This window comes from Salvelinus namaycush, chromosome 21, assembly GCF_016432855.1.
Source record: "Salvelinus namaycush isolate Seneca chromosome 21, SaNama_1.0, whole genome shotgun sequence".
NCBI classification, from domain to species: domain Eukaryota; kingdom Metazoa; phylum Chordata; class Actinopteri; order Salmoniformes; family Salmonidae; genus Salvelinus; species Salvelinus namaycush.
Genome location: NC_052327.1, coordinates 11,379,741 through 11,405,614, shown reverse-complemented (window position 1 = coordinate 11,405,614; position 25,874 = coordinate 11,379,741). Strand labels below are relative to the sequence as shown.

Below are 25,874 nucleotides of genomic sequence, written 5' to 3'. Positions count from 1 at the left end.
TGCCATCGGAAGAATCCCGGAACATATTCCAGTCTCTGCTAGCAAAACAGTCCTGTAGCTTAGCATCTGTTTCGTCTGACCACTTTTTTATTGACTGAGTCACTGGTGCTTCCTGCTTAATTTTTGCTTGTAAGCAGGAATCAGGAGGATAGAATTATGGTCAGATTTGTCAAATGGAGGGAGAGCTTTGTACGCGTCTCTGTGTAACGAGTGCACTGAGAGTCGGGAGGCAAGTTCAGGGAGTTAGTGTTTTCAATAAACTAAACTAAACACAAACAACTCACCGACATGAAAACAGAGTCAATAACAGCTGAGGAAAGAATCAAGGGGAGGGACAGATATAGAGAAGATAATCAAGGAGGTGATGGAGTCCAGGTGAGTGTCATGAGGCGCTGGTGCGCGAGACAATGGTGACAGGTGTGCGGGATAATCAGCAGCCTGTTGACCTAAAGGCCATAGAGGGAGTAAACGTGACAGTACCCCCTCCTCGGTGCGCAGCTCCATCCGCAGGATGCCATCAAAGGGGACGAACCCGGGGATCAGGCACGGACCGGTCACCCCTGCTGATGCACGGGAACCTGTCACGCCAGCTGATGCACGGGAACCTGTCGAGTCAGCTGAGGCGCGGGAGCCTGGCGATCCGGCGGAGACATGAAAGCCCGACGAGCCGGCTGAGGCAGGGGAGCCTGGCGATCTGGCATGAGAGTCTATAGCAGTTCCCGGATCCGACGTCATTTACTCTGACACAAAAACAACAACAAAACACTCCCTGATGCTTCCCTTAGGTGAGGTGTTATTCTGTAACAACTGTGCTAAGAGTCGGGAAGCAAGTTCAGGAAGTGAGTGTTTTAATAAAATAAACGGAACATAATACAAAACAAGAAACACTAACTGCACAGACATGAAACAGAAACAATGACACCTGGGGAAGGAACCAAGGGGAGTGACAGATAAAGGGAAGATAGTCAAGGAGGTGATGGTTCCAGGTGAGTGTCATGAGGCACTGGTGAGCGAGACGATGGTGACAGGTGTGCGGGATAATCAGCAGCCTGATGACCTAGAGGCCGGAGAGGGAGTATGCGTGACACTCTGTGTGTGGAGTAAAGGTGGTCTCGAGTTTTTTTCCCTCTGGCTGCACGTTTAACATGCTGGTAGAAATTAGATTAAAAAGGATTTACATTACCCTGCATTAAATTCCCCGGCCACAAGGAGCGTCACCTCTGGATGAGCATTTTCTTGTTTGCTTATGGCCGTATACAGCTCATTGAGTGCGGTCTTAGTGCCAGCATCAGTTTGTGGTGGTTAATAGACAGCGCCGAAGAATATAGATAAACTCTCTAGGTAGATAGTGTGGTCTACAATCCAGAAAATCACATTGTAGGATCATCAGCAAGACTGGACAGTTTATGTGTTATGAGAACATTTTCCGTGACGTAACAAAACATAGCTAGATGATGCATCTATAGTATCAAATCGGCATGGTAAGCCAACTGTAGGGAGGTAACGTTCAACGCCCGTACAGAAAGGTATGGGCAGGCATAAGCTACGGACACAATTGCATTTTATCCATGGAAATTTAAATGCAGAGATACCGTGACGAGATCCTGAGGCCCATTGTCGTGCCGTTCATCCACCGCCATCACCTTATGTTTCAGCATGATAATGCACAGCCCCATGTCGCAAGGATCTGTACACAATTCCTGGAAGCTGAAAATGTCCCAGTTCTTCCATGGCCTAAATACTCACCAGACATGTCACCCATTGACAATGTTTGGGATGCTCTGGATCGAGGTGTACGAAAGCATGTTCCAGTTCCCGCCAATATCCAGTAACTTCATACAGCCATTGAAGAGGAGTGGAACAACATCCCACAGGCCACAATCAACAGCGTGATCAACTCTATGCGAAGGAGATGTGTCGCGCTGCATGAGGCAAATGGTGGTCACACCAGATACTGACTGGTTTTCTGATCCACGCCCCTAGCTTTTTTTGATGCATCTGAACAACAGATGCATATCTGTATTCCCAGTCATGTGAAATATATAGATATGGGCCCAATTCAATTATTTCAATTGACTTATATGAACTGTAACAGCAGAATCTTTGAAATTGTTACATGTTGTGTTTATATTTTTGTTCAGTGTAGCTCCTACACACCTTCAACATTTTTCACTCCCTCAGCTTTGGGACACTTGGGCAAATGGAGAGTGGAGGGCGTGATTTTGGAATGAGCTTAGTACTCTTTGCGAGGAAGAGGTAAGAATGACCAGAGGGCGGGCGAGTGGCTCCTTATGAGGGGAGGGGCTCGGCACGTCTGTCTCCGACAGACCTGTGTGATTGGTTCTTCGAGCTTATGAGATTCTGCTGAATCAAAACAAATCATTTTAAGAACCATGCCTACATTAGTGATGCATCTGTGGAAATGCATCTATATACTATAAATATACAAACCAGTCATTTTTATTTGGTTTAAAGCACATATTTCCTTCTCAGTTAGACATGAGGGGGAAAAAACACTAAAATATTTATTGGCAAGTAAAACACCATTGCACTCACCACAGCCAGAGGCAAAGACTCCAGTAGCCTACAGTAGGGGTATTCTCTTGAGACTGCGCTCAGGGTAGGTCATTCATTCAGGTACAGGGCTTCTTTCATCCCATCCACTTTCAACAGTGTCTCCATAGCAACCGCTGTGCACGAGGCTGGAGTGTTTGCAATGTGCTTTTATCTTGAGCCAGTCAGGCTTGGTCACCTGATTTCTCAAAAAGCTGAAAAGAAGCCTGGTATTGAGCTGACAAATCCCCAACTAGACTAAGAAAACAGTGTGGCCCATATCCTTCAAACTCACTTTTATAGTGTGCAGTGTGCGTGGATAGCATTCCTTTCAAAGCAAACCACTAGTGTGCAGCCCGTCGAATGCCCGAACAGCTCTCACAACTTGGATGGAGAGGAGAATACTGTCGGTAAGCCAGAGCCCCTCTGTGGTCAACGTGCGCTACTGCATCACAAAATGTATCACCAGTGCCCAACTGAATAACAATGAAGTTAAAAATGGATAAACGGGTAACGCTTTCGATGATGCACCCACGCCTTGAAAGTGCATTGACAATACCTTATGGTACACTTATAATGCATGATAAAACCTGCTTCATAACAACTCATAATTAGTAACATCTTGATAATACATCATCCCTATGGTGCATCATAGCCCTACCGGATACGTGTATAGGGTAACCAACCCACTGAGTTGGGTAATACAACATTGCATTGTATGCGTTCACCTATAACACTATTTTCAAGTTGGATCTATGATGCATTATGCACTTTGGTCATATAATGCATCATAGTGATGTATTGTAAGGATGTTAGAACTATTTATGAATTATGACAACTTATAACAAGCGTTAAAATGCACCACAAGTATATAAGTGTGCCTGTAGTTAGTAAGTGTCAGCGGATTTTGTTGGCATGGTGAACCATTTTTGAACACAAGCAAGTACCAGAATGTTGGAAAATAACCTTATAATCTGATAGGTTGGTACACCTGTGTTTCCCCAACAGCAATACCTACGGTGATCCACGTGCCCTTTACTTTCCTGTGGGGAAAAAAGACAAGACAGACGGGACAGGAGTGATTGTCTCATAAAAAGATTTATTTTTTGCCTAAATGTACAAAGGCAAGTTACAGTATTGTATAAAAAAAAAAAGAAACGTGGCAATGTACACTTTACATAAGAGAGAAACCCTTGGGGAAAGGACAGCGGGGGAGAAGAGGTGTGGGATGAACCAAAACAAAACATAGCAATAAAAAGAAGCTGTAAACATCTTTCTTTCAAGTACCGATGACTGATACCGATGACTGATACCGATGACTGATACCGATGACTGATACCGATGACTGATACCGATGACTGATACCGATGACTGATACCGATGACTGATACCGATGACTGATACCGATGACTGATACCGATGACTGATACCGATGACTGATACCGATGACTGATACCGAGCCACTGCTCTGGGGGCGGGGCTGAGTGTGATAGGGCAGGGGGGGTTTAGGGGGCAGGGTTATGAATAGAGAACAGGAAGAGGACATCCTACACAAGAACATTCCCTCCTCCCCCTGCGGGAGGAACACAAGGATCGACTACCCAGGCACCATTTGAGACAACGCCTCAACAATGGCTGCCGTGGGCGTATGATCAACAAGTCATTTCTCTGGCTGGCGGGTGTCAACGTACTAAAAAAAATGATCCGCAAACTAGATTCTCGAAAAATAAAATCAAGTGCTTTTTTCCCTCATCATTTTTTAACAGCCTGCCACCAGCACAGGGTATCTGGTTTAACAATGAGATGTAGAACATCAGAAAATGACATTATTACTATATGACCTCACCCACCTTCCGTCTCACTCTGTACAGACTGATTAAAAACAAAACATAGCTCCTCCCCCAGTGTATTATGGACACACGTCAACAACAGAAAAATCGACGGTGAAAAAAAAGACATCTGTGCCAGTATCCAATCATGGCTGAGCATCAACAGTCATGTGGTGAGAGAAAAATGCACCCCCCTCCCCCAACGTAAAAAAAACTTTTCACGACACTCACCTTGCACTTTAAAAAAAATGTGCACACCCTTGAATTAACCCTCCCATTAAAAGATTACAACCACAAATAATAATAAATGTAGCGACCCGTCTTTATAAACGGGGATATCGACTCTACCACTTTAGCATACTTTTACAGCACAGTCGATGTCACGCAGGGCTACGAGCCAGAAGGTTCAGGGTTTGCCGACCACCACGGACGAGATTCTCCCTGCCGGTCTCATTACACTACAATCAGAGTCTGGCAGACAATGATCAGCTAGGGGGAAATCAGATTTTCAACATTTTGATGCTATATTTATAGAAAATATATGCAACTAATTGTCCACCAACAGGTTTCTGTGCCAATGCACCACACAACCAATAAGCAAAGCATAACTGCACACGGATTACCAATTTCGGTCCCTTCAACATCATGTTTTGTGTTTTCAACACCAAAATTAAATGGATTATGTCAATCTCGACAAACAGAAAATGCATCCCTCCCTATGTTGTACCCAGTATCGAAGGCTTGGCTTGACAATCTCAGAATGTTACTAAACATTTTGGTGTTTTGTAACAGATGGCTCTTTCTATTCTTTCTATTCCTCAAATGGGCTCCCGAGTGACGCAGCGGTCTAAGGCACTCCATCTCAGTGCTAGAGGCGTCACTACAGACCCTGGTTCGATTCCAGGGTGTATCACAACCGGCAGTGATTGAGAGTCCAATAGGGCGGCGCACAATTGGCCCAGCATCGTCCGGGTCAGGGTAGGCCGGCATTGTAAATAAGAATTTGTTCTTAACTGACTTGCCTAGTTAAATAAAAGGTTAAATGAAATAAAAATAGCCAGTGCGCAGTTCGGATGCCGGAATTATATTAGAGTGGAGTGGATGAATGTGTGCAGGTATCCTAGGGAGACTTTTGAAGTAGCCTAATCAGATTGAAACATTGTGACTGGTTGTGTTTATGCCACACATAAAAGGTAATACATTTAAAAAGTTAAATGACAAACATTTAGGCTATATTGAAGCGCTATGGTTCTAGTTGCGCGAGGAATAGCCGTTCGGATCAGAGAGGAGGCAGAACGCAGGTGAATCTTTCCTGAATCACTGGGCCTGCTGGGAGCATAGGCCCATGTGGCTACATTATTATAGGACCACTTGGGAGAATGATGATCCGCAACAGACAGCGCATTCGGTACCAGAAGGAGAAAGTACAGCTGGACTGGCCTGCTACTGTGATTTTCTAGACCCACAACTGGTCCAAATGGAATGAAAACATTCATATAAACAGGGCTTTTGCGGCGTTATCGAAATGCCATTTTCACTACAGTTTACAGCCTAGACTAGAATGTTGTAGTCGCTTGAAAACATTAATGCAATTATTCAATGCATTGTGGCGTTGTAGGCTAGTCTAGGGTAGGATCATTTTTATTGTCCCTAAACAAGATCTATAGGGGAGCTTCATGTCTTGACTGTTATTTCATGTGCAATGAGACACCTGGCCTCTCTGCTGCCTATCAGCTATTCCTTTATGTTCTTGTGGATTTATATAGAGAATTGGTGCAGCTTTGAATAATTTTATGCGTGGTATGATTGCTAGTTAACCAGATCTGGACAAACGATCCACCTACCATTATTGTCACTATGAATGGTGAATAGAGGGAAGGATATACTGTTAGACTATACTGACCTGTGGTACAGTAAGAAGTTAGCACATGGAAAAACGTAGTGCATAAAAGAAGTACCGAAACACCTTGACATGCAAGCAGATGAGGACATTTGGCTAGGATGGAAGAAATTATATAGTAAAAGCTGCTAAATGGTGAATGTAAACTACCCTCCCCTGTGCCCAGTAAAAAAAACACACAACCCTCCTCTATATCCGACCCCACCCCAACGTAAATTTTGACCCGGCCCTAAATCACACAACAATACAAAAACCACAAATCTAATTTATTATTTCAGACTTTCCGTGCTGCGCTCCCGAGCAAGCCGGATCCATGAAGGGTAATAAAAGCATCAGAGCGAATCAGATTGACTGTTTTTAGCGGGCGGGGCGGGTGCTGTGCGGCGGTGGTGGGATCGATGGGCACCATTAAACGGGAGAGGAGTGGACCGGCTGGGAGAATCTGCTGTGTTTTACCTCTCTATCAACCCTCTAGACAGCTGCTCTGCTCTCAGCCCGTCTCGCTCCCGTCCTCTACTTTGTCTATCACGGCAGAAAGTCATCATGTACCAACTCCCAGCCAACAAACTGCATTCACGAGCAGCATCTCGTGGAACCGAAAAACAACGACAACAAAGGAGTGACGGTTACAATGACATGTGGAAATGTGACATTGTTTTCCTTGAGGCGGCTTGGGAACGTGCGCGAAGAAGGGAGTAAAATGGCGTCATGGGCTTCGAGGCGGGACAACAAGCTTCTGAAAGGGTGGGGTCCAGGGAGGGAGGGGTAAAAATTATCACAACACTTCAATTCTAAAGCTGTTACGCCAGCTACAGTTTGTCATATTATATCAAGAATGTTAGGGAAAAAAGAGAAGGCTAACAGACCCCAAAAAATTTAAAGTAGGACATTTTTTCAATAGCATCGAACAAACCTTTTTAAAATAATTCCTCTGTACACTATATACAGAAAACCACAATAGTGAGTGCGTGTGGGAAAAAGAGAGAGAGCTGATAGGAAGTGTCCCAAAGCAAACGTGCACACGGCTTGCTCCGCTGTGAAGGACTATGTGTTGGGCTAACGCGTTACAGTTCCGTCTTACACCATGCAGGCACACACACACACACACACACACACACACACACACACACACACACACACACACACACACACACACACACACACACACACGACAGAGATCGTTGGAAAGGGGAGAGAGATATGATGGGAGGGGATGTGGGCCTGCAGGAGAGATTCCATTTCACAATTGCTTTCATTCACCAAATATAGTACAGGGGCATGTGCCAACTCCCAGTAACACAGCACTCCGTGACTAAGAGTCCTCTAATAAATATACAGGAGTGAGCTGCCTGTCTCTCCAGCACTACACACTAGATCAGAGGGATAGCGAGTGCAGCAGCTGCCATATCTACTGAGCATCCATCGACAGCTCTGGAGAGTGCCCGGTGAGAGCCTCCCTCTGTGTTCTTAGATGTCCACTGATGAGGGAGGACTGCGGCCATCCCATGATGCAGTTTGGTGAGAGACTAGCAGCAGTAGCCAGATTGTGGCTTGCAGACAGTTGCCAACTGTTCACATACAAAGTCCTGTGGGTTCCAGACAGCTTCCATGTCCACAAACTGACACTTGGGGCCCACAACAGCCAAAACAAATGCCATATGTACTGTAGGAGCTGGATGGATGGCTCTATGGGCCCTCTCTCCTCTTCCAGCCTCTGCAGTGTCCAGTGAGGATGGATGGCTTGGATAGATGGTTCTATAGAACCAGAGGCCGCATCTGAAGAATCCAGACGGCCTTTCCGATCAGTGCATCTTTCTCCTTCCCTTTCCGGGTCACAGAGCTTGGAGAGCCCCTGAATGGTGCATCTATACTACACTCCTCCCCCCTCCGTTCCTCTTCTCTCTCGGAGCCAAAATACCTCCTGGCACAGATGTGTCCTCTCCCTCTAAGGCGGGGCCCTCGCTGAGCAGCTGGGAGCTGTAGCCGTAGCGGATGCATTGGTGCTGCTTTGTAAACTGGATGACCCTTTGGAAAAGGAAAACCACGACACAGCTGCCGCCGCCGACGCCACTGGGAGGCCAGTAGTGTTCGAAGCAGCAGCAAACAGCCAAGGGAGTTTCCTTACTGGGTCAGAGTGAGATGGAAACAGGGTAGTCAAGCCAAGACGTGGAATGAACAACTCACAAGAGCCTCATACAACAACAAAAAACTAACACGGATATTGTTTACTCTCTGAACAAACTCAAGTAGGTGGATGATAACTTTTCACAACAAAAACCCCACATTGTGAACTTGAAAGTTCCTCCCCCTGAAACTGAACAGACAGAGAGGAGGGCTGTTTCTGTCAGTGTATGGAGATGAGCAGCTTCGGCTTGCATAGAAAGCCCAGAGTGGTGGAGAGGGATGAGGACACCAGTAGGTCCCTCCTCTGGCCCAAACAACAACCACCCCCCCTCCCAAAAAAACACAACCGAAAAAGAAAAAAAAAATGGGTCCATTGCAATGAATGTCTCAAGATGTCCTCAGGGTCAGTGGGTAGGTTGGTGGATGGACGAAACAACACACTCCCTCAAGTTAAGCTGCAACTCTATTACGCTAAGGCCCAGGATCCGTGAACAATCCATTAAGTCCATATTCCCATGTAGTGATTTCAAACTTAATCCAGTTTGTTTCTGATCAACCTCCTCTCCCTTTTGCACTCTCTAGTTCCAAAATGGCTGTCGATGGGCCTCACCCCATCAGAACATGCCAGTCTCATCAGGCCTTTTTTCAGGCCTTTTAGTCCTTCCTGTGAATGTCTCAGCAGTGCAAAGGAGTCAATGGACTGGCTGGGTGGGTGGTTGGTTGACCGCGCGGTACCAGAGGAGGTGGGCTCGGTGAGCCCTCAACCAAGCCACAGGAAGCCTTGCTGTGGGGTGGCCACCAATGAAGCTGAGGGCGGAGGAACCAGATCAGCCGGAACAACCAGGCAAAATCAACTAAAAGTACAACAAACACCATTGAACTGATGTCTAAAAACGAGCGCCGCAGCACGCTTCCTCATGTGATCCAGTCACATGGCTCCAGGCAAGGTTGAGGTCAGCCAATCAGGTCTCCCTGTGGGGGGAAAAAAAGACACAGGGAGAGTTATACAACAGCAACGGCAAGAATTTTAAAATCCACATTCAACAAGATGATTGGCCTGTATTTAGCATGGCTTAAATCAAGCCTATATTGTAGTAACGCCCTACGGAGGATCACACATTCTGTTTTCTCGAATGATGCTTGGAATAAAATGTAGTTGACGTTCGTTCATATTGTGTCCAGCAGAGGGCACCATAGAATGCAATGTATGTTTGTCATCAAACAACTGGAAATCCTTCTAGTAGTCAGTAGCAGCTTTGACTAAGGTACTAGCTGTGTGTGTGTGTATGCAGCATTTTTTGTCCTCTGGAGCTGTGAAGGGGTTCTGGTTCTTGCTTACCATTCTCACCTCCGTGCAGGGGGGTACATGGAGGGGGCGGAGGCTTGCTGACTGGCAACAATGGCTGATGAGGAGAGACCTGTGAAGGAAGAGCTAACGTTAGATATGCCTCCATATACTAATAATGACTCCAACTTTTGTCAATACACTCCTACACCAAGTTTGGCTACTCATGGATTGCGTGGTACTACTGTACCTTTTCTATAGTACCTTAGGTGGGAGAAAAGGGCCTTGCAAAGTTATATAATTTGACAGATGTGATTAGCATAGAAAAGCGCTCCATTTGAGCAGTTAGCTAATTGAACACCAAAGGCAGAGAGAGATGTGTTCCGTGTGCTTGAGCCCGTTTGTGGGCGTCCATCCGTTACTCACCTGTGGCATAGGACAGGTCGTACTGCCCCGAGAGAAGCGGGTAGCCCAGGTGGTGATGGGAAGGCAGGATGCGCTGCGAGGGCGAGGAGCGCGGCCGGTCCATGTCTCGGTCTCGTTCGGAAGCGGCGCGCTCCCGTTCCCGTTCGTGCAAGGGGGTCTTGTCGCCGACTGTCGGCGACTTGCTCTTGTACTGGCTGGCGTGCTGGTGAAGGATGTCCAGGGCCTTGGCCTCCGAGGCGGACTTGCCGCTGACCGTGGGGCTGGCGCGCGACGCCTTCTCGCCGCCCTCTTCGCCTGGCCCCATTTTACTGCCATAGGGAGAGAAGGAGAAGTAGGAACCTGGGGGTGACAGAGGTGGTTAGACACCATGACACGAGTCGATTCCACGTTTCCATTTACAATCAAAGCAGGAAATGTCAGGAATTAATACACCAAGTCATTTTTGTACATATCATAGTACAGAGTGAAAATACAATCCCATTGGAAGAGGTGTATGTATCCCAGGCATTAACTCTTACCAGGATAGTTCTGCATCATGACCGAGGGCATCCCGCGGTAGCCCGGGTGGCTGGGGTCATAGCCCTGGCCGTAGCCGTAGGCTCCGTGCATGTAGGGAATGTAGCCCTGGTGCTGGGCCAGAGGAGAGGAGAACTGCATGTGGGCAGCAGTGGCCCTCGGGTCCTTCACCATCCCCCGGTGCTCCTCAGAGGCCGCCAACGACGACCGGGGCTCAGCCACCTCTTTGATCTCCTCCTTGGGGGTGGCGTCTTTGGACCGAGCCCTCTCATCCCTGCCCTCCTTGCCCTTTCGGTCTCTGTCTCGGTCCCGTTCCCTGTCTCGGTTGTCTCGGTCCCTGTCCCTTTCTCGGTCTGCTCGATCTCGGTCTCTTTCCCGTTCCCTGTCGCGTTCCTCTTTCCACCGCTCCTCGTCCTGTGGTTTCTGGGCCTCAGGGTACTTGCTGGGGTAAACGTAAGGCCACAGCCGCGAGTCAGGCTCCTGAAAACACCACAACATATATCTCATTCCAGACAATATCTCAACAGTTGTGTCTTACACATTTTTTAAAATTCACTCAAACATTTCCCAAAATACAAAAAAAATAAATGTATACTGCAAATTTTGAATGGGTGGCTCTTTACGTTAAAACATCCAATCAAAATCAACAGATTCAAACAAAGCTGGGTCATGTTACCTGTCTGTACCACATGCCCTGCTCCATGGCCGAGGGCCTGCCCGACTCTATGCCCGCCTTGAGCTCCTCCCTCTTCCCATGGTGCCCTCCCTCGCTCAGCTTCATCTTCAGCCCCTCGGCCTGCTGGGCCGGCGCCTTGGCATCCTCACCCTTGGGCATGATGACCGATGACTTGGCCTGCTCCAAGGAAGACGAGTGATCTTTGGACAGCTTGCCCTGGGGTGGCCCTCCTTTGCCCAAATCTGTGAGACTGGGGGCCTTGGAGAGGGTGGGGGGCACCGAAGCCTTCTGCTTCCATTCCTCACTTTGCTCCTTCCCCGAGGAGCCCTCTCGATCCCTGTCCTTTCCAGCAGCGTCCGATTTCTTCTCGGCGGTGCGGTGCTGCTCGGCTGCTGCCTGCCGCTGCCTCTCGTCGTACTGCTGCCGGTAGGCTGGGTTAGTGTTCATCAGGTGGTTGTGGTAGGCCTGGTCCGGGTGGTAGGCGTACGGGGGAACGTAGGCATACTGGTTGTAGTAGAGAGGCTGCATATACATGTTGGAGCGCTGCTGGATGACTGAGGCCTGCTGCTGTTGCCCCGGTCCAGAGGCACCCATCTCAGGCTTACGGTCCTCCTGCAGCTCCTGCTTGACCTTACGGTCCTCATCGCCTGGCTCCTCCTGCTCCTCTTTCTTTACCTTGACCTGGGCCCCCTCCTGCAGTGTGGCCCCCGTGACCGACACCCCCGGGCTGGGGTTGGGGTTGGCGTAGTTCGGGGAGTAGTAGGTCTCGTAGCCGGGGTAGTAGGGGGACTCCTTGCTGGGCGTTTGGGCGGGGAACAGGGCCTTCTTGGCCCCCTCTCGGATAGCCTGCTCCTCGGACTTGATGCCCTTGGCGCCCTCCACCCGACCTTCGCCGTCCTCGCCCGCATCTGAGATGTCCGAGTAGGCCGGGCTGTTGGTCTTCACTGAGGAATTGTCGGCTCCGTTCTGCGTGACCACGTGGAGCGGGGTGAGGGGTTGGGCCATGCCTCCAGCCTCTATCCTGCTGGCCACACCGATGGATGGACTGGGGGCGTTGTCGGTGAAGCTGTAGATCTTGTCCGCCTCTGCCTTGATGCTGGCCAGCCGGCTCTGGTGGGGGTCCGATGAGCCATTCAGGAGTCCATCACCTTTGCTCCCCGGGTCCGAGGATTCAGAGTATGGGCTCTTGCCTTCTTCCGGCTTCCCCCCTTTCCCTAGCCCTTTGGGGCTGTCTCCCTCCTTTCCCGCCTCTTTCTTCTTCTTGTCTTTCTTCTTCTTGTCCTTCGAGCCGCTCAGAGCTGGGTTCACAGACGAGGGGTCTCCCGGGGCCGAGGGCTTGGGCTGGATGGCTTTCAGCTGCGGGCTCTTGGGAATGGACTGAACCACTGAGCCCAAGGCAGGGGTGGAGCCGGGGCTGGCTGCAAGGAAGCCGCCGGCCGTCTGTAGGGAGTACAGCTGCTGAGGTGGTATGGCAATGGCGATGGGCCGCGCTGACTTCATGCCCTTCTGGGCCAGCTTGTCCACCTTGGAGCCGCTACCCGTCTTCTTGGCCCTGTCTTTCTTGTCGTCCATGCCGTCATTGCTGGCCTCATCTGTTAGGCAGGGCCCGTCTTCGCAGCCGTCTATGGCCATGCCAACTGCCTCCGGGTCGGCCTCGCAAGGCTTCTTTTTACTCTGCTTGGAGCCAAACTTCCCAGAGGAGGGCGATGGAGTCTGGGCCTCGAAGCCCCTGCCCTTGGGTGTGACTGAGCGGGCCGGGGACAAGCAGCCCTTCTGAGAGATGGAGGCACCGTTGCAGCTGCCCGGATCGGGGTGGAGAGTGGAGTCCTCTCCGTACTCACTGTCCCCATCCATGTCCAACTTCATGTCATCGTCGTTGTGGGCGCGGGCCTGGTGGTACTTGAGGCCGTTGATGTGCTTGTATTTCTTGTTGCAGTTGGGGTGCGGGCAGTCGATGAGCACCGGCGAAGGGCAGTTTCGGTCGAGTTGTGGCGGGGGAAGGGGCTCTGCCTTAATGGTGGGAATGCTGGGGAGGACGATGTGGGGCAGGTGGGGCATTCCTCTGGGGCCGCTGTTGGAGTTGGTGCGCATGCGCTTGCTGCCCTTGGTGTCCTCAGAGCTGGAGTTTGGCTCCATGTCCGAGGCGGGCTTGTTCTTGCGCTTGTTGGCCGACGACGAGCTGGCCTTGACATCCTCCGTGTTGCTGTTGGGCGGTGTGCGGCGCTCCGACGACGTCTGGCTGCCCCGCCGGCTCTTGCTGCTGTTATTGGCGGCGCGCGTCTTGCTGGTGCCACTGCCCTTGTTGTCTGAGGAGTTGCTGTTCTCGTTGACAGGCGTGTTGCCGTTAGGCCTCATCCTCTTCCCCCGGCCCCGGCCGTTCCTCATCTCCAAGTCGCTGGTGGGGGACTCACAGAACCTAAGAGAACCGAAACCAGAGAATTAGACCTATTGGCCATTAGCCCCCCCCCTTCCTCCTCCAACCAGAGAACTCACTGCCCTCCTGAAATCCCCAACAGCCATAAGGAACTGTCACAGCTGATATGAAACAATACAAGCCAAAGGTGTTGAACCACTCAATTGAGCGCGCTCAATCCCGTTGCCATTCTCGTTCAACAGAGAGACACTCAGATGGGAATGCCTCTCTTTCTCCCTTTCACTTTTTATGTCCAAACTCAGAATCAAATAGGCTTCCCAAAATTAACACGGTGAACATTTATTTTGATTGACAATTTTGTGCATTTATCAAAATCCCATCAGGTAGCCTGATTTCAGATGTGTCATGTAAACAAGATTATTAGGGAAATCATTCTTCTTGAAAAGCATGTAAACGTTTTAATCAAACTATTACATTAATCTGACTAGTCACAAGAATCATATTAATGTATGCATACTCAGTACCAGCAGTGTCTCTATTGGTCAGTCACCGGGAACGGCTCGTAATACCAGCTACAATACACGATAAAGGCTCAACATTTCTGACACTGACAGAGCTTAATCGTCAGACAATCGTTTACGACCTAAGAATTTGCCCAAGATGCAGAAATGTTGTCTGGGACCGCAAAATCGTGGCATAAGAAAGTCTCTCTCTTACATAAAAAAACTATACAAGTGAAAGGTGGTGAACGACTCAATCCTGTTGCATCTCTCTTTCTAATATCACCGCACCGATTCCAGAGGGCTCTTTTTTATTTGTATTTTTTTTAACAGGCCCCGGACGTGTGCCGGATTCTGATCCTCTCGTTATCCCCCCCAATCCAGACAGCCCAGTGTGTTCTGACAGATCGCCAAGCGCCACGGGGCTCGGACAGATTAGGCCAGGGTGACGTGGCAACTGATCAGATAGGAAGAGATAACATCCCCCCCTTTACACAACAGGGAACAGAGCGAGAGAGACCGAGAGAGAAGAGTCACAGAGCTCTATCAAAAGACGTGTTGCACGGCAGGAAAGGCGGCTGCAGTGTAGATCTGATCTGGGACGATGGCATGTGAGGCTGGGCTTTTTCTACATGAACCACTGACAAATTGCAACTTGGATTATGGATGAATACACAGTTAAATGGCATGAGAAGATTACTGTGGGGCACACAAAGCTATGGAGATGAAGGACGATTGCTTACAGCACTATAGCAATTGTTAATCTTACTTACCAACACATTGGTGAAACAATTACCCATCGACTCTTTATATTTGCATATCCACTGTAGGGTTGGGGAATATTATGATAGCATCGTCTATTGACGATGACTGACAGTCATCGTCGATGGTGACGACATCGTGATGCGACAGAGGATAGTTCAGCATATTTGAACTTGACTGACGCGCAGGGCAGGGCAGCACTCAAGTGACATTCCGAGTAATTTGCCCATTCCCATTTGCTATAGCCTATTTCTTTAAATATGGTATATACAGAACTCAAGAGAGGATTGTAGGCCAGACAGAGTGGAGAATTCCACCAAAGCAGCACAAAATGTCCAGTCCATAAAATATTGTTTCGCTCTCTCTCTCTCTGTCGGATGCATGGGCCTTAAGGGCAGAACAGAGCGTACAATTTTAGCCGTCTTCTGCCACAATTTTGCCGTCCCAGACAACATTTCCACGTCGTGGGCAAATTCTTAGGTCGTAAACGTCTTGGCTCGTTCATTGTGACAGGGTCTAAGGTCTGACGCTTAAGTTCTGGCAGTGTCAGAAATGCTTTGCAAGAAGAACGATTTCTCTAATAACCTTTGTTTTACATGACACATCTGAAATCAGGCTACCTGACGGGATTCTGATAAACGCACAAAAATTGTCAATCAAAATAAACGTTCACCATGTTATTTTTGGGAAGCCTATTTGATTGTGAGAGATAAACATTTTGTATGGGAAAACTATTTATGAGATACTTTCAGTTTTTCCCGAACTCACTTCACTCGTGCATAAGCATAGGAGACTTGCGCTGCTGCTTGCACACAGTCATTGCACGTGTTTAGTCGAAGTCTGTGAAAGGCTCAGCCAGCAGTATGGTTCCTCTTGACAGGATCGATGGCAGAGGAGAAAAATCTATCCAACCCCTGATGTTGCATTTCAAAACTCCTGTGTCAGCGGGGGGGCGGGGCTTCTGAGACGTTACCCTATGATATTTCATTCATAACGGCTGGCTCCGAGGACAGGAAAAGCTATGGGGGAAAATCTGCCCCAGAGGCCCTTCATACCAATATCTGTCTATTTTCAAGTGTCTGACAGACCAGACCGCATGTTCTGTTTGAACGTGTGTGCATGCGTGGGTTTGTATGTTTTGAGTGAGTGTGTGTGTATTTGAGTTACTGTATGCTTACCTTGGCGGGGCCCAGTCGTGCCTTGTGCAGTCAAGGAGGGTTCCCACATAGGTCTTGTTTCTCCAGGTCACGTTTACCACCAGCATACCTGGTAGGAGGAGGAGAGAGGGGGGCACGATGAGTAATGAAGATTACAGAGGAATTGTCATCTCATGTCCTCCATCAGCCAAGAGTCTAAACCACCACGCAACACACACACAATAAACAGATCATATAAATCGAACCGCTAATTATTAGCAAAAATACGTATATATCCTACACAGTATAGACTGGTAAACATACAACACCGTACTAAAATCTGGTATACTAATCATTGGTTTCATATAAATTCCTAAAGCGAAAAAGACAGCACTAAGCAACATTCAGGTCAATCTGAAATGAATGGCATCTCAGAGTATTGAATAAAATAGTGGGACTGTTTAGTATTCAGCATGCTGCATGCTGGTTTCTCTGTCGGAACTGCTAACAAACACACCTCCCCCCTCCATTAGAACAGAGCAGTTCCTGATTACAGCCTAAGAGCAGCACAGTACACTGACAGGCGGCCATTTGTATGCAGCTGAGCGAGGGATGAATGAGGGAAAAAAACAGGGGCATGGTGTCCTCCATCTGACATTGCTGCCTGCAGACTGCAGAGGCTCCACAGGAAAAAAAAACGTATTTTCGTGTCGGGGAAGGAAACAGCTGAGGCATATAAAAGAGTTCCCTGGTCGTGAGAGCCCAGGTCTGTCGCCTTTAATTTGTCTCTCGAATGGTTTGCGCATTGGATGGCAGACACTTTGATACTAGAAGAGTGAGGGGGAGTGGAGGATTGAAGCTCGGCTCATCTGTGCGCTTGGCTGCTGAGAGAATCAGCCATGCACTCTTGGGCCACTAGGGGGCAGTTGGTATCACAGGATGAGCTTCCATTGGATCACTACCACACACACACACACACTCCATTTCATTGAGACATTCCCCCGAGGGCTTGTCTTTCATAATTGACCTGAACTCTGTCAGCCGACCGTTTTGCCTTTAGCAGCTTCTCTCATAAATCTCAGTCACAATGATTGTGTTTACACAGGACATTCAAGATAATGTTGCTTAACTCAAGTGGACAATATTGTTTTGGTTTCAAGAACGGGAATACGCACAATTAACTGAATAGCTAATAGCTGTCCAACATTTTACAACCGTTCCAATAGATTTTCACTATTATACGCCGTGCATATGGTTTTTGTCAGAGCAGCAAAACGCCAGTAGAACAAAAGTTCACTACATTACAATGAGAAAAACATTTATTTTCAACGAGACGAGCCGTTCAAACAAACAATGATAAATGTGCGCGCATTTATGTCCAGGCAGACGTTACACAGAACCGCCTTAGGAGCAATTATCCCATCTGCAATCAGTTAGCATGACATCAGCGCGTTGCTGGAAAGGTAACCATGCAAGACAAACAAAGCCCACTGCCAATTCCATGTCATTTACTCTGGCGCGCAAATGTCATTTCAAATGGCCTGCAACGCTGACGTTCAACACCGGAGCCTCGTAAAGAAAGTCTGAGCCAAAGCATAAAAAAAAAGATCTGATTCGCTCCATTTCTGAGCTTATTACACACACCATTCATGTAGTCCCTGAAATCACATAAGTGCTTTAAGCAGGTGAGGGAAGTCCCTAAATTCACATACATAATTGTAAAAACACAGGTGTGGGTTGAAGTGTGTGAGCTGCGTGTGTGTGTATATGAATAAGTATAACCTAGCCTATGTTCTCGTAGCCACAGCGTGAGGGATAAACAAGTGGTAAAAAAGCCCAGACAGTGCTGCTTTTCAGGCCTGAAAGCCTGCAGCTCACGTCAATCCTCTGATAGTGACCTCTGTGTGCCAGATAAGTCGTTGGTGGTGACCCGAGTCTGCCAGCATTAAAGCTACATGTCTGACAGCGTCTTGAAGACTAATTCCTTTTTAGAAGCTCAGAGAGCTCTCGGCCCCTGCCTCCGTCTCCTTTAAAGCTTGGAATGCAGTAGTTGTTGCTGGAAATACTGCCGGATTCTCAACCTGCAAAGCCATTGTTCTTACCCTGGTCTTTCACTTATTGAAGATATCAACTCATTAGTGTGAAACTGATAAGACTCACACAAAGCAAAGACGTAAACAAAGTGATCTCTGTACTTCCGCATGTTGAGCTTCGAGGGCTGCTGGGGTTTAGGCCGACAGATTACGAGTTTATTCCTCACTGACGAGATAAGGGCGGGGTTGCGGTGGGGGAAGGGCTGGCTGGCGCACTGGACAATGAGAGAATTCAGAGACGACTAGTCTCCATCTGTTGTAGCGTTAGCCTAGCTTTAGTATAATATAATGCCATTTAGCAGACGCTTTTACCCAAAGCGACTTACAGTCATGCGTGCATACATTTTACGTATGGGTGGTCCCAGGGATTGAACCCACTACCCTGGCGTTACAAGCGCCATGCGCTACCAACTGAGCTACAATGGACCAGGTGACCCACCACACAAGCACTGGGGAGTTTTTCGAATAGAAAACAACAAAAAACTCACTCACTTCCACACTACACATAACCCCCAGGCACTGAACCTTCCCAGAACAGAACAGAGTCAGAACATGGAGGGAGACTACGCAACATTAAGTCTTCTCAGGCTAACAATACAAATGTGTGTCAGTCTCTCGCTTTCTCTCCGTGTGCAGATGTGTTTCCCCTCCCAGCGAGTCTGCCTGGGGTGTGTAGGGCTTGTATAAGTGAGACAGTCCTGTTGGAGAGTTGCTCATTGTAGAGCGAGAGAGAACGCCTGGCTGTTTTTTGCATACTTGCGGTGTGGGACTGTCAGAGGCTGTTTTGCATACCTCTCAGCAGACTGCGCTTGCCAAGAGCAGCAAACTGGAGCGGCAGACAAGCCCAAACTCAGACAAAAAGCTCAGCTCGCCGGGGTTTTACTCATCCAGAGAGCATAAAGAGCAGATCTCCGGATAGGGTTGGAGGATTTGGGGGCAATTCCTTTTCCTTCTTCATGGCTGAGTTGCAAATCTTTCAGGACTTTATAAGGGTGTGTGTGAGTGGATGTGTGAAGGAGTCAAGTAGTCTCTGTGAACTAGGCAACCAACCCCCCTCTGAAATCTCTAAATCCCCCACCTGCTCCATCTTGGTTTATCCCCTTCCCACTGTTTGCTAAAAACATCTGCGTTAGCCTGGCACATTTGTATCAAACTGAGGAACCAGAAAGAGTAAGTAGACAAGAGCAAAAGAGAAAGAGGCAGAGAAATGTAGACAGAAAAGAGCACAAACAAAGTGAAATGGCGAGATGCACACTGAGTGAGAAAGAAGCTAGGAGAGACATGAACCGGTTTCCCCCATGTTGATTCTTAAGTGCAGCAGCTAGGAACCTTGTCATTTCACATCCCTTCCCTCCCACTACCCCCGCAGAGCAACAAAGACCACCTCCACCACCACCTCCAGTCCTGCTCCCCTAACCCCTCCTCGCCTCCCCCATCAAAGGCCTCTCTAATGGCAACAAAGAGCTGACAAGCTCCCAGAGGGAGCCTGGGGGTCCGGGGGCCTCTCCTGACTGGGTCACCAGTTTAATAATCTTTACCCCAGTGGACGCCCTTTCATTAATGGGTGGGCATGGCTCCCGTAATCCTCCTCCCTTGCACCCTTGAGGCCCCCCTACCCCACGGCGGGTCAAGTCTGCAGGTCCTCGGAGGCCCCCAGGCACTGTGACCCCTGCTACCGGGGGTACCATTCTCATTTAACTTGTCGTATTATACTTTATCCATTCACCAACTGCAGGTCAAATAGACTACAGTGGACAAAAGGCATCTATGTAAATGGAGAAAGGGCGAGAAAAGGGCCTGTGCTATTGTCACCTGCTAGTGCACAGTCCTATAGCCAGCCTGAGAGACAGAGAGTGTATGTTCTTAATGGCTGTCTAAAAGGCATTGTAATGACGGGAGCTGTGTGGGATTATTTAATATCGTTGACAGTGCTGACAAGAGTGAGACAGGATTATGAGTGTTTGACAAAGGCCTTAATCTGTTTGCTCAAGTGAGGAGGGGAGAAGGAACAGTGGCGATCAACTGCAGGGATAAATGAATAAAATCCCTTTCCTGTTAAATGGTAACTGATAAACTCCACCATCGTGACTCAGCCTTTCTGTGGCATTGGATTACACTCTCCCACACACACAAAGCTAGCTAGAACATTATAGCTTTGACTTTGGCGCTTAGAGCTGAAACCTGTGGTGGTGCTGGGCTTTCAAAAGTGATCATGTTATCATCTTGTTCCAATGAGGACAAAGCCTTCCCTTACGAAAAAAGATTGAAGTCAGAGTGCAGTTGAACTGCAGTACAATGCAGTATAACTGCAGTTATTCCGCAATTACTGTGTCCAAAATACCACAGTCGACTGCAGTTACTGCACTTTTACTGCAGTTTCCAAACTGCTATATTTTTTGTAAGGTTTAACACAATATGGCATTTCAATTAAATGTGTCTCTGTAAACGTGCCAATATGGATACCTCATGCCACATTGGTGCTTCTCCTATTTTTGTTCAAATAATTGGGCGTAGCCTAATAACTGACATCTGGGGAGGTAGACGACATAAACTTGTTTACCTCAGGAACAAATTAAAATATACCACCTCAGCAAGCGTCAGCAAATGGATGGGGTGAAGTTGCCATTCACAACACATATCTGTGACGCCGATAAGGTCTTGATCCTGTGGCGCGGCGGCTACGGCCACTGCCTCCTCTGACTAGCGGGATCACATGACCAGGGTGTGGGGGTCTCCCACTGGAGAGAGCTCCTCTTTTGTAATCACCCCACTAGTCATTCAGCACAGCTGAGTGACCCGCTTAATGGGAAGAGGAGAGTGAGAGAATAGCCCCTTTTTTCAGTTCCGTTGAGGGCCTGACTGTCTCCTGCCCGCTCCCTGTTGTACTAGTCCTTATTAACTGTTCTCATGTGTCTGGCCATTGACCACACACGCTGTATACCTTTAATCTCCATCTCAAAATGTCAACACCTAACTAACACACAAGCCACTGTATTCGCAGAGTTGACCTCCCACCCCAATCTAGCTTTTTTAGTATGCGTATGAAAATCATTGAGTTGTCAACAATGGAGAGGGGGGGGGGGGATTGTCATCCGGCCAGTGTCAATTTTCATTCAAAAACTGTCTAGTGCAGCGGGGCTGGGTTGGAGCTGTGCTGGACTAGATTGAATGTACACTAGGGCTGGCTAGCTGCCTCGCTGCGGGTTGGTCCGAACCCAAGAACGAGTGAGATAGACCATGGATGGAGTGAAGGGAGGTCTAACTGGACAGATGGGGTAGACTGATTGAAAAGGAACGAGAGAGCTGAGAACGGAGGCCAAAACCACGGCTCTGGGAGAGGCAGAGTGAAAGACTGAGGGGTGTAGTGGATGAGTAGCGAGCAGGCTTCACTGACACACGAACCACCGAGTGAATAAACGCCAGGGAAACTGCAGAATCCCCTCAGGGCTCCTCGCAGTGTGTGTGTGTGTGTATTTGTCTGTTCAGACTGGCTCGCCTACATAGACAAACTAGACATTCACAGTTTCCATCATCATTACATTCTTAGTGGACAGGGACAATAGCAAGCAGCGGTACCAGCTGTTCTCTCTGTAGTAACATCTCATGGGACTTTCTGACAAGCCAGGTTGGACCGAGTGACAAGGCTGAATTTTGAGCTCTGAGCTTGAAGGGCTTTCTCAGCTGTGAGGCCCAGAGCCGCCTCTTAGCGGGCTTCGCAACCAATTGTTTCAAACAGCGTGGCAGTGCTCCAACAATAAACATCTCACTCCCCACAGCTCTCTCCACTGCTCAACTCTCCGTTCCCTCCTCTTGCACATTTTTTCACCATTCTTTATCCAAACAACACGGAATTCTTCAGCAAAAAAAGCTGGCGTGCGTTCAATGTTGACTTAATCCCCAAATCATAACACATTAAATAAAAATATGGCCGGGTGCAGACGCTCGTAGCCATGGCAATCCCACAGCGGGGGCGTGAGCGTGGGTCTTGGCCGTTTCTCTTAGTTGCTCTCAAACCTCTGACAGAGGTCTGCTGCCGGGTCATTGGTGTGGGCACTGCCTGCACTGTGTTGGCACACTGTCTGCTTGACTTCTCCCTGGCATGTAGCGCCAGCCGGCCCTGCCGCGAGGGGAGTGTTGGTGGGGTGGAGGCTTTTCTGGGCGGCACTTTAAGGGCACTAGACTTTTAGAGCAGTGGTTCCCAAACTTTTTATAGTCCCGTACCCCTTCAAACATTCAACCTCCAGCTGCGTACCCCCCTCTAGCACCAGGGTCAGCGCACTCTCAAATGTTGTTTTTTGCCATCGTTGTCAGCTTGCTACAAAACACACTATACAATACATTTATTAAACATAAGAATGAGGGTGAGTTTTTGTCACAACCCGGCTCGTGGGAACTGACAAAGAGCTCTTATGGGATCAGGGCACAAATAATAATAATCAATCATTTTGCTCTTTATTTAACCATCTTGCATATTTGTTCATCGAAAAATGTGAATAATTCACCACAGGTTAATGAGAAGGGTGTGCTTGAAAGGATGCACATAACTCTGCAATGTTTGGTTGTATTGGAGAGAGTCTCAGTCTTAAATCATTTCCCACAAAGTCTGTGCCTGTATTTAGTTTTAGTGAGGGCCGAGAATCCACTCTCACATAGGTACGTGGTTGCAAAGGGCATCAGTATCTTAATAACAGCACGATTTGCCAAGGCAGGATACTCTGAGCACAGCCCAATCCAGAAATCTGGCAGTGGCTTCTGATTAAATAAAACATTTCCACTGGATGTCACCAGTCTTTGGAAATTGGTTGAGGTTATTCCTTTGTGTAATGAAGAAGTACGGCCATCTTGAATGACTGTCACTTGAAGAGTACTTTTTGAGAGAGGTGCATGACTCGAAAAGTACCGTCAGTTTGTTGTCTTCCTGTATTGAACACAGATAGTCCCGTCTTCAATTTGATCGATTATTAACGTTTAAAAATACCTACAGTTGTATTACAAAAGTAGTTTGAAATGTTTTGGCAAAGTTTACACGTAACTATTGAGATATTTTGTAGTGACGTTGCGCAAATTGGAAGCTGTTTTTTTCTGGATCAAACGCGCCAAATAAATTGACATTTTGGATATAAATGGACGGAATTAATTGAACAAAAGGACCATTTGTGATGTTTATGGGACATATTGGAGTGCCAACAAAAGAAGCTCGTCAAAGGCATGATTTATATTTTATTTCTGCGTTTTGTGTTGTGCCTGCAGGGTTGAAATATGCTACACTCTCTTTGTTTACTGTTGTGCTATCATCAGATAATAGCATCTTATGCTTTCGCCGAAAAGCCTTTTTGAAATCTGACATGTTGGCTTGATTCACAACGAGTGTAGCTTTAATTTGGTATCTTACATGTGTGATTTAATGAAAGTTTGATTTTTATAGTAATATATTTGAATTTGGCGCGCTACATTTTTCTGGATTTTGGCCAAGTGGGACGCTACCGTCCCACCTATCCTAGAGAGGTTAACAAAGTAAACCTTTTTCACTGTACTGTCCAAAACGTCTTTCAAGCTGTCAGGCATTCCCAAGCAGCAAGAGCCTCTCGGTAGATGCTGCAGTGTACCCAAGTGGTGTCGGGAACAACTGCTTGCACGCGCATTACCACTCCACTATTCTCTGTGTCATGGCTTTTGTGTCATCAGTTACGTTTGGCTACATTTGGACCGTTAGTGGAATTCCTGCGAGAGAGTAACGGTTAATGTGATTGGATGTTAATTATTTGACTAGGCTACCTGTATTTGACATTGTGTTGGTTATTTCGTTGAACACTAGATGGTTAATTTTATTTTTGGAAGTGAAACAAGGCAAGTCAGGCGAGAGAAAAAAACTCACCCAAATCTATAGCCCCGTTGGGAAATATAAATGGACTGTTTGAAAATGTGAAAAAAAAAAAATACATATATTATTTGGCGTTACCCCCGACGGCATTGCGTGCACCCCTGACATTTTGGAAGCATCAGCAGCAGTATATGGGGGGCCTGGAACGGGCTGACGACGCTACAACAGCGAGCATGACCCCCGGGGGTCAGGGTCCAATCCCAGCAGGATTTTCATTATTTCAGTCCCAGCATTGCCGCCAAATGCCACTCCTCTCTTCCTGACGTTTTTCTCGCTCTTCCCAGCAAGCAGAGATGTGTAAGTGTGGCATCGCTGGCTGCTTTGACTGACGGTGTGTCTGTGTGTGTCTGTGTGTTTGTGCTTAACCCATAAGAGTCTAAGCCCTGTCTAAGCTGGGGGAAGGGGGGGTTCTACTAAGCTCTATGGAATTGTTTTAAGAAGGTCATACCAAGTATCATTTTGCTATTTGATAAACCATTAAGAGCCCTTGAAGTATCCCCCCCAAAAATATATTTTTTAAATGTATGACATTTTCTATTTTGGCCTTACTGCTATTAGTCTCTATGAACGCATTGTATAACAGATACAAAGGGATTTTGTTCTGAAGTTATACATATTAGTGTGTAGCCATAACTGTTCGGAAGCTACAGACATAAGTTGGCAGATCGGCTGTACCGACTTCAGACGAGTCACAAAACGGAGAACACCATCGTGTTTGTGAGAGTCTCATCTTTCCAGAGGGGCCATAATAGTTTTGTAGGCCAAACCGTTCAGAAGCTGCAGACGATTTTTTTAAGACACTGATGAAAACCGATTTTCGGAATGTCTCGTGGTCTGACAAACACGCTCTAGCTCTGTCACCTTTCACTGCAGATAAGGGAAGTGTGACATAGAAGGATTGATATGCATTTTTGATATGCAAAAAATACTGATATCTCCAGCTTATTATCTATCTGTGGAAGACCATCTCCAATGACCTGCCAGCTGCCTGAATTGTTTAGTTTTTTTTTTTTTTTTCTTAAAGCGACTTGGAGATTCTGTATTAGAAACGCTAGCTATATAAAGCAAATCTATTAATGTTATTATTAGTCATATGAATGTGTTTTGCTATTTTTATGATAAATAATATGAAAAACAAGGTAGAGGGCGCTTCTCGTCTAAGGTCATTTTAATGGGGCATGAGCTATTTTTTTATTACGCAAATTTCATTTCCAAGGGGGCACAAACATTGACCTTAGGGGGTTAAACGAGCATGTGTATGCGTGTGTGCGTGCGTCAGGGGCGCCTCCTCCACCCCAGCCTGCACTTCATTCACCCTGTCAGGTCTAGCATGGGGCTGCTCATTGATCTACACGGCAAAATAAAATAAATAATGCACGTCTAAGAAGGTCAGCATTCAGTAATCAAATATCCCTAGCAATGGTTGGTGTCCTTTATTAGAAAACGAATAAAACAACGCGACCCACTTTAATTAAGGAAGCTGGGGATACGGAGCTGACGAGCTGAGTGATGTGCAATTGCACCAACAAAGGGGAAAATACGCAGAATATATTGACTAACGACTTGTATTATATCGCCATCCTCTAGCGCCTTAGAAATCCGTGAAGAGGCAGATGACGTCACCGAGGGGGGTAACCTTGCCATGGCTGCTCTCCTTCCACACTCCTTGCGTCTCTCTCCTGCTCTAAAGCAGATGCTGTTGAGCCTCTGATGTCGATGGCCTATTGTTTATCCGAGAGGCTGCCCCCAGTGCTTACTCTCCACGTTTGTCAGGCGAGGAGGGGGGGGGGGCTGCTGCTGCGGTAGAAAGAGTCCTGGG

General features: G+C 47.6%; 1 protein-coding gene across 1 annotated transcript; it reads right to left on the bottom strand.

The window, feature by feature from the left end:
* Positions 1 to 5,341: 5,341 nt before the first annotated feature.
* On the bottom strand, positions 5,342 to 19,862 carry znf609a (zinc finger protein 609a). The gene is made up of 8 exons (XM_039017990.1): positions 19,644 to 19,862; positions 18,242 to 18,389; positions 16,124 to 16,211; positions 11,310 to 13,725; positions 10,636 to 11,113; positions 10,118 to 10,456; positions 9,746 to 9,824; positions 5,342 to 9,378 (listed from the first exon to the last, which is right to left on the bottom strand). Exons 1-7 carry the CDS (start codon positions 19,860 to 19,862, stop codon positions 9,751 to 9,753), a joined length of 3,762 nt encoding a protein of 1,253 aa, XP_038873918.1. The 3' UTR covers positions 5,342 to 9,378; positions 9,746 to 9,750.
* Positions 19,863 to 25,874: the final 6,012 nt, after the last annotated feature.

What these genes read in the sequence shown, in the direction of transcription:
- znf609a (XM_039017990.1), bottom strand. Translation starts at nt 19,862, where the DNA reads ATGGTACCCCCGGTAGCAGGGGTCACAGTGCCTGGGGGCCTCCGAGGA. An exon ending in CACGACTGGGCCCCGCCAAG is followed by an intron (nt 13,726 to 16,123) that starts GTAAGCATACAG and finishes CGGTTCTCTTAG; the next exon opens with GTTCTGTGAGTCCCCCACCA. An exon ending in AGGGCATGTGGTACAGACAG is followed by an intron (nt 11,114 to 11,309) that starts GTAACATGACCC and finishes TGGTGTTTTCAG; the next exon opens with GAGCCTGACTCGCGGCTGTG.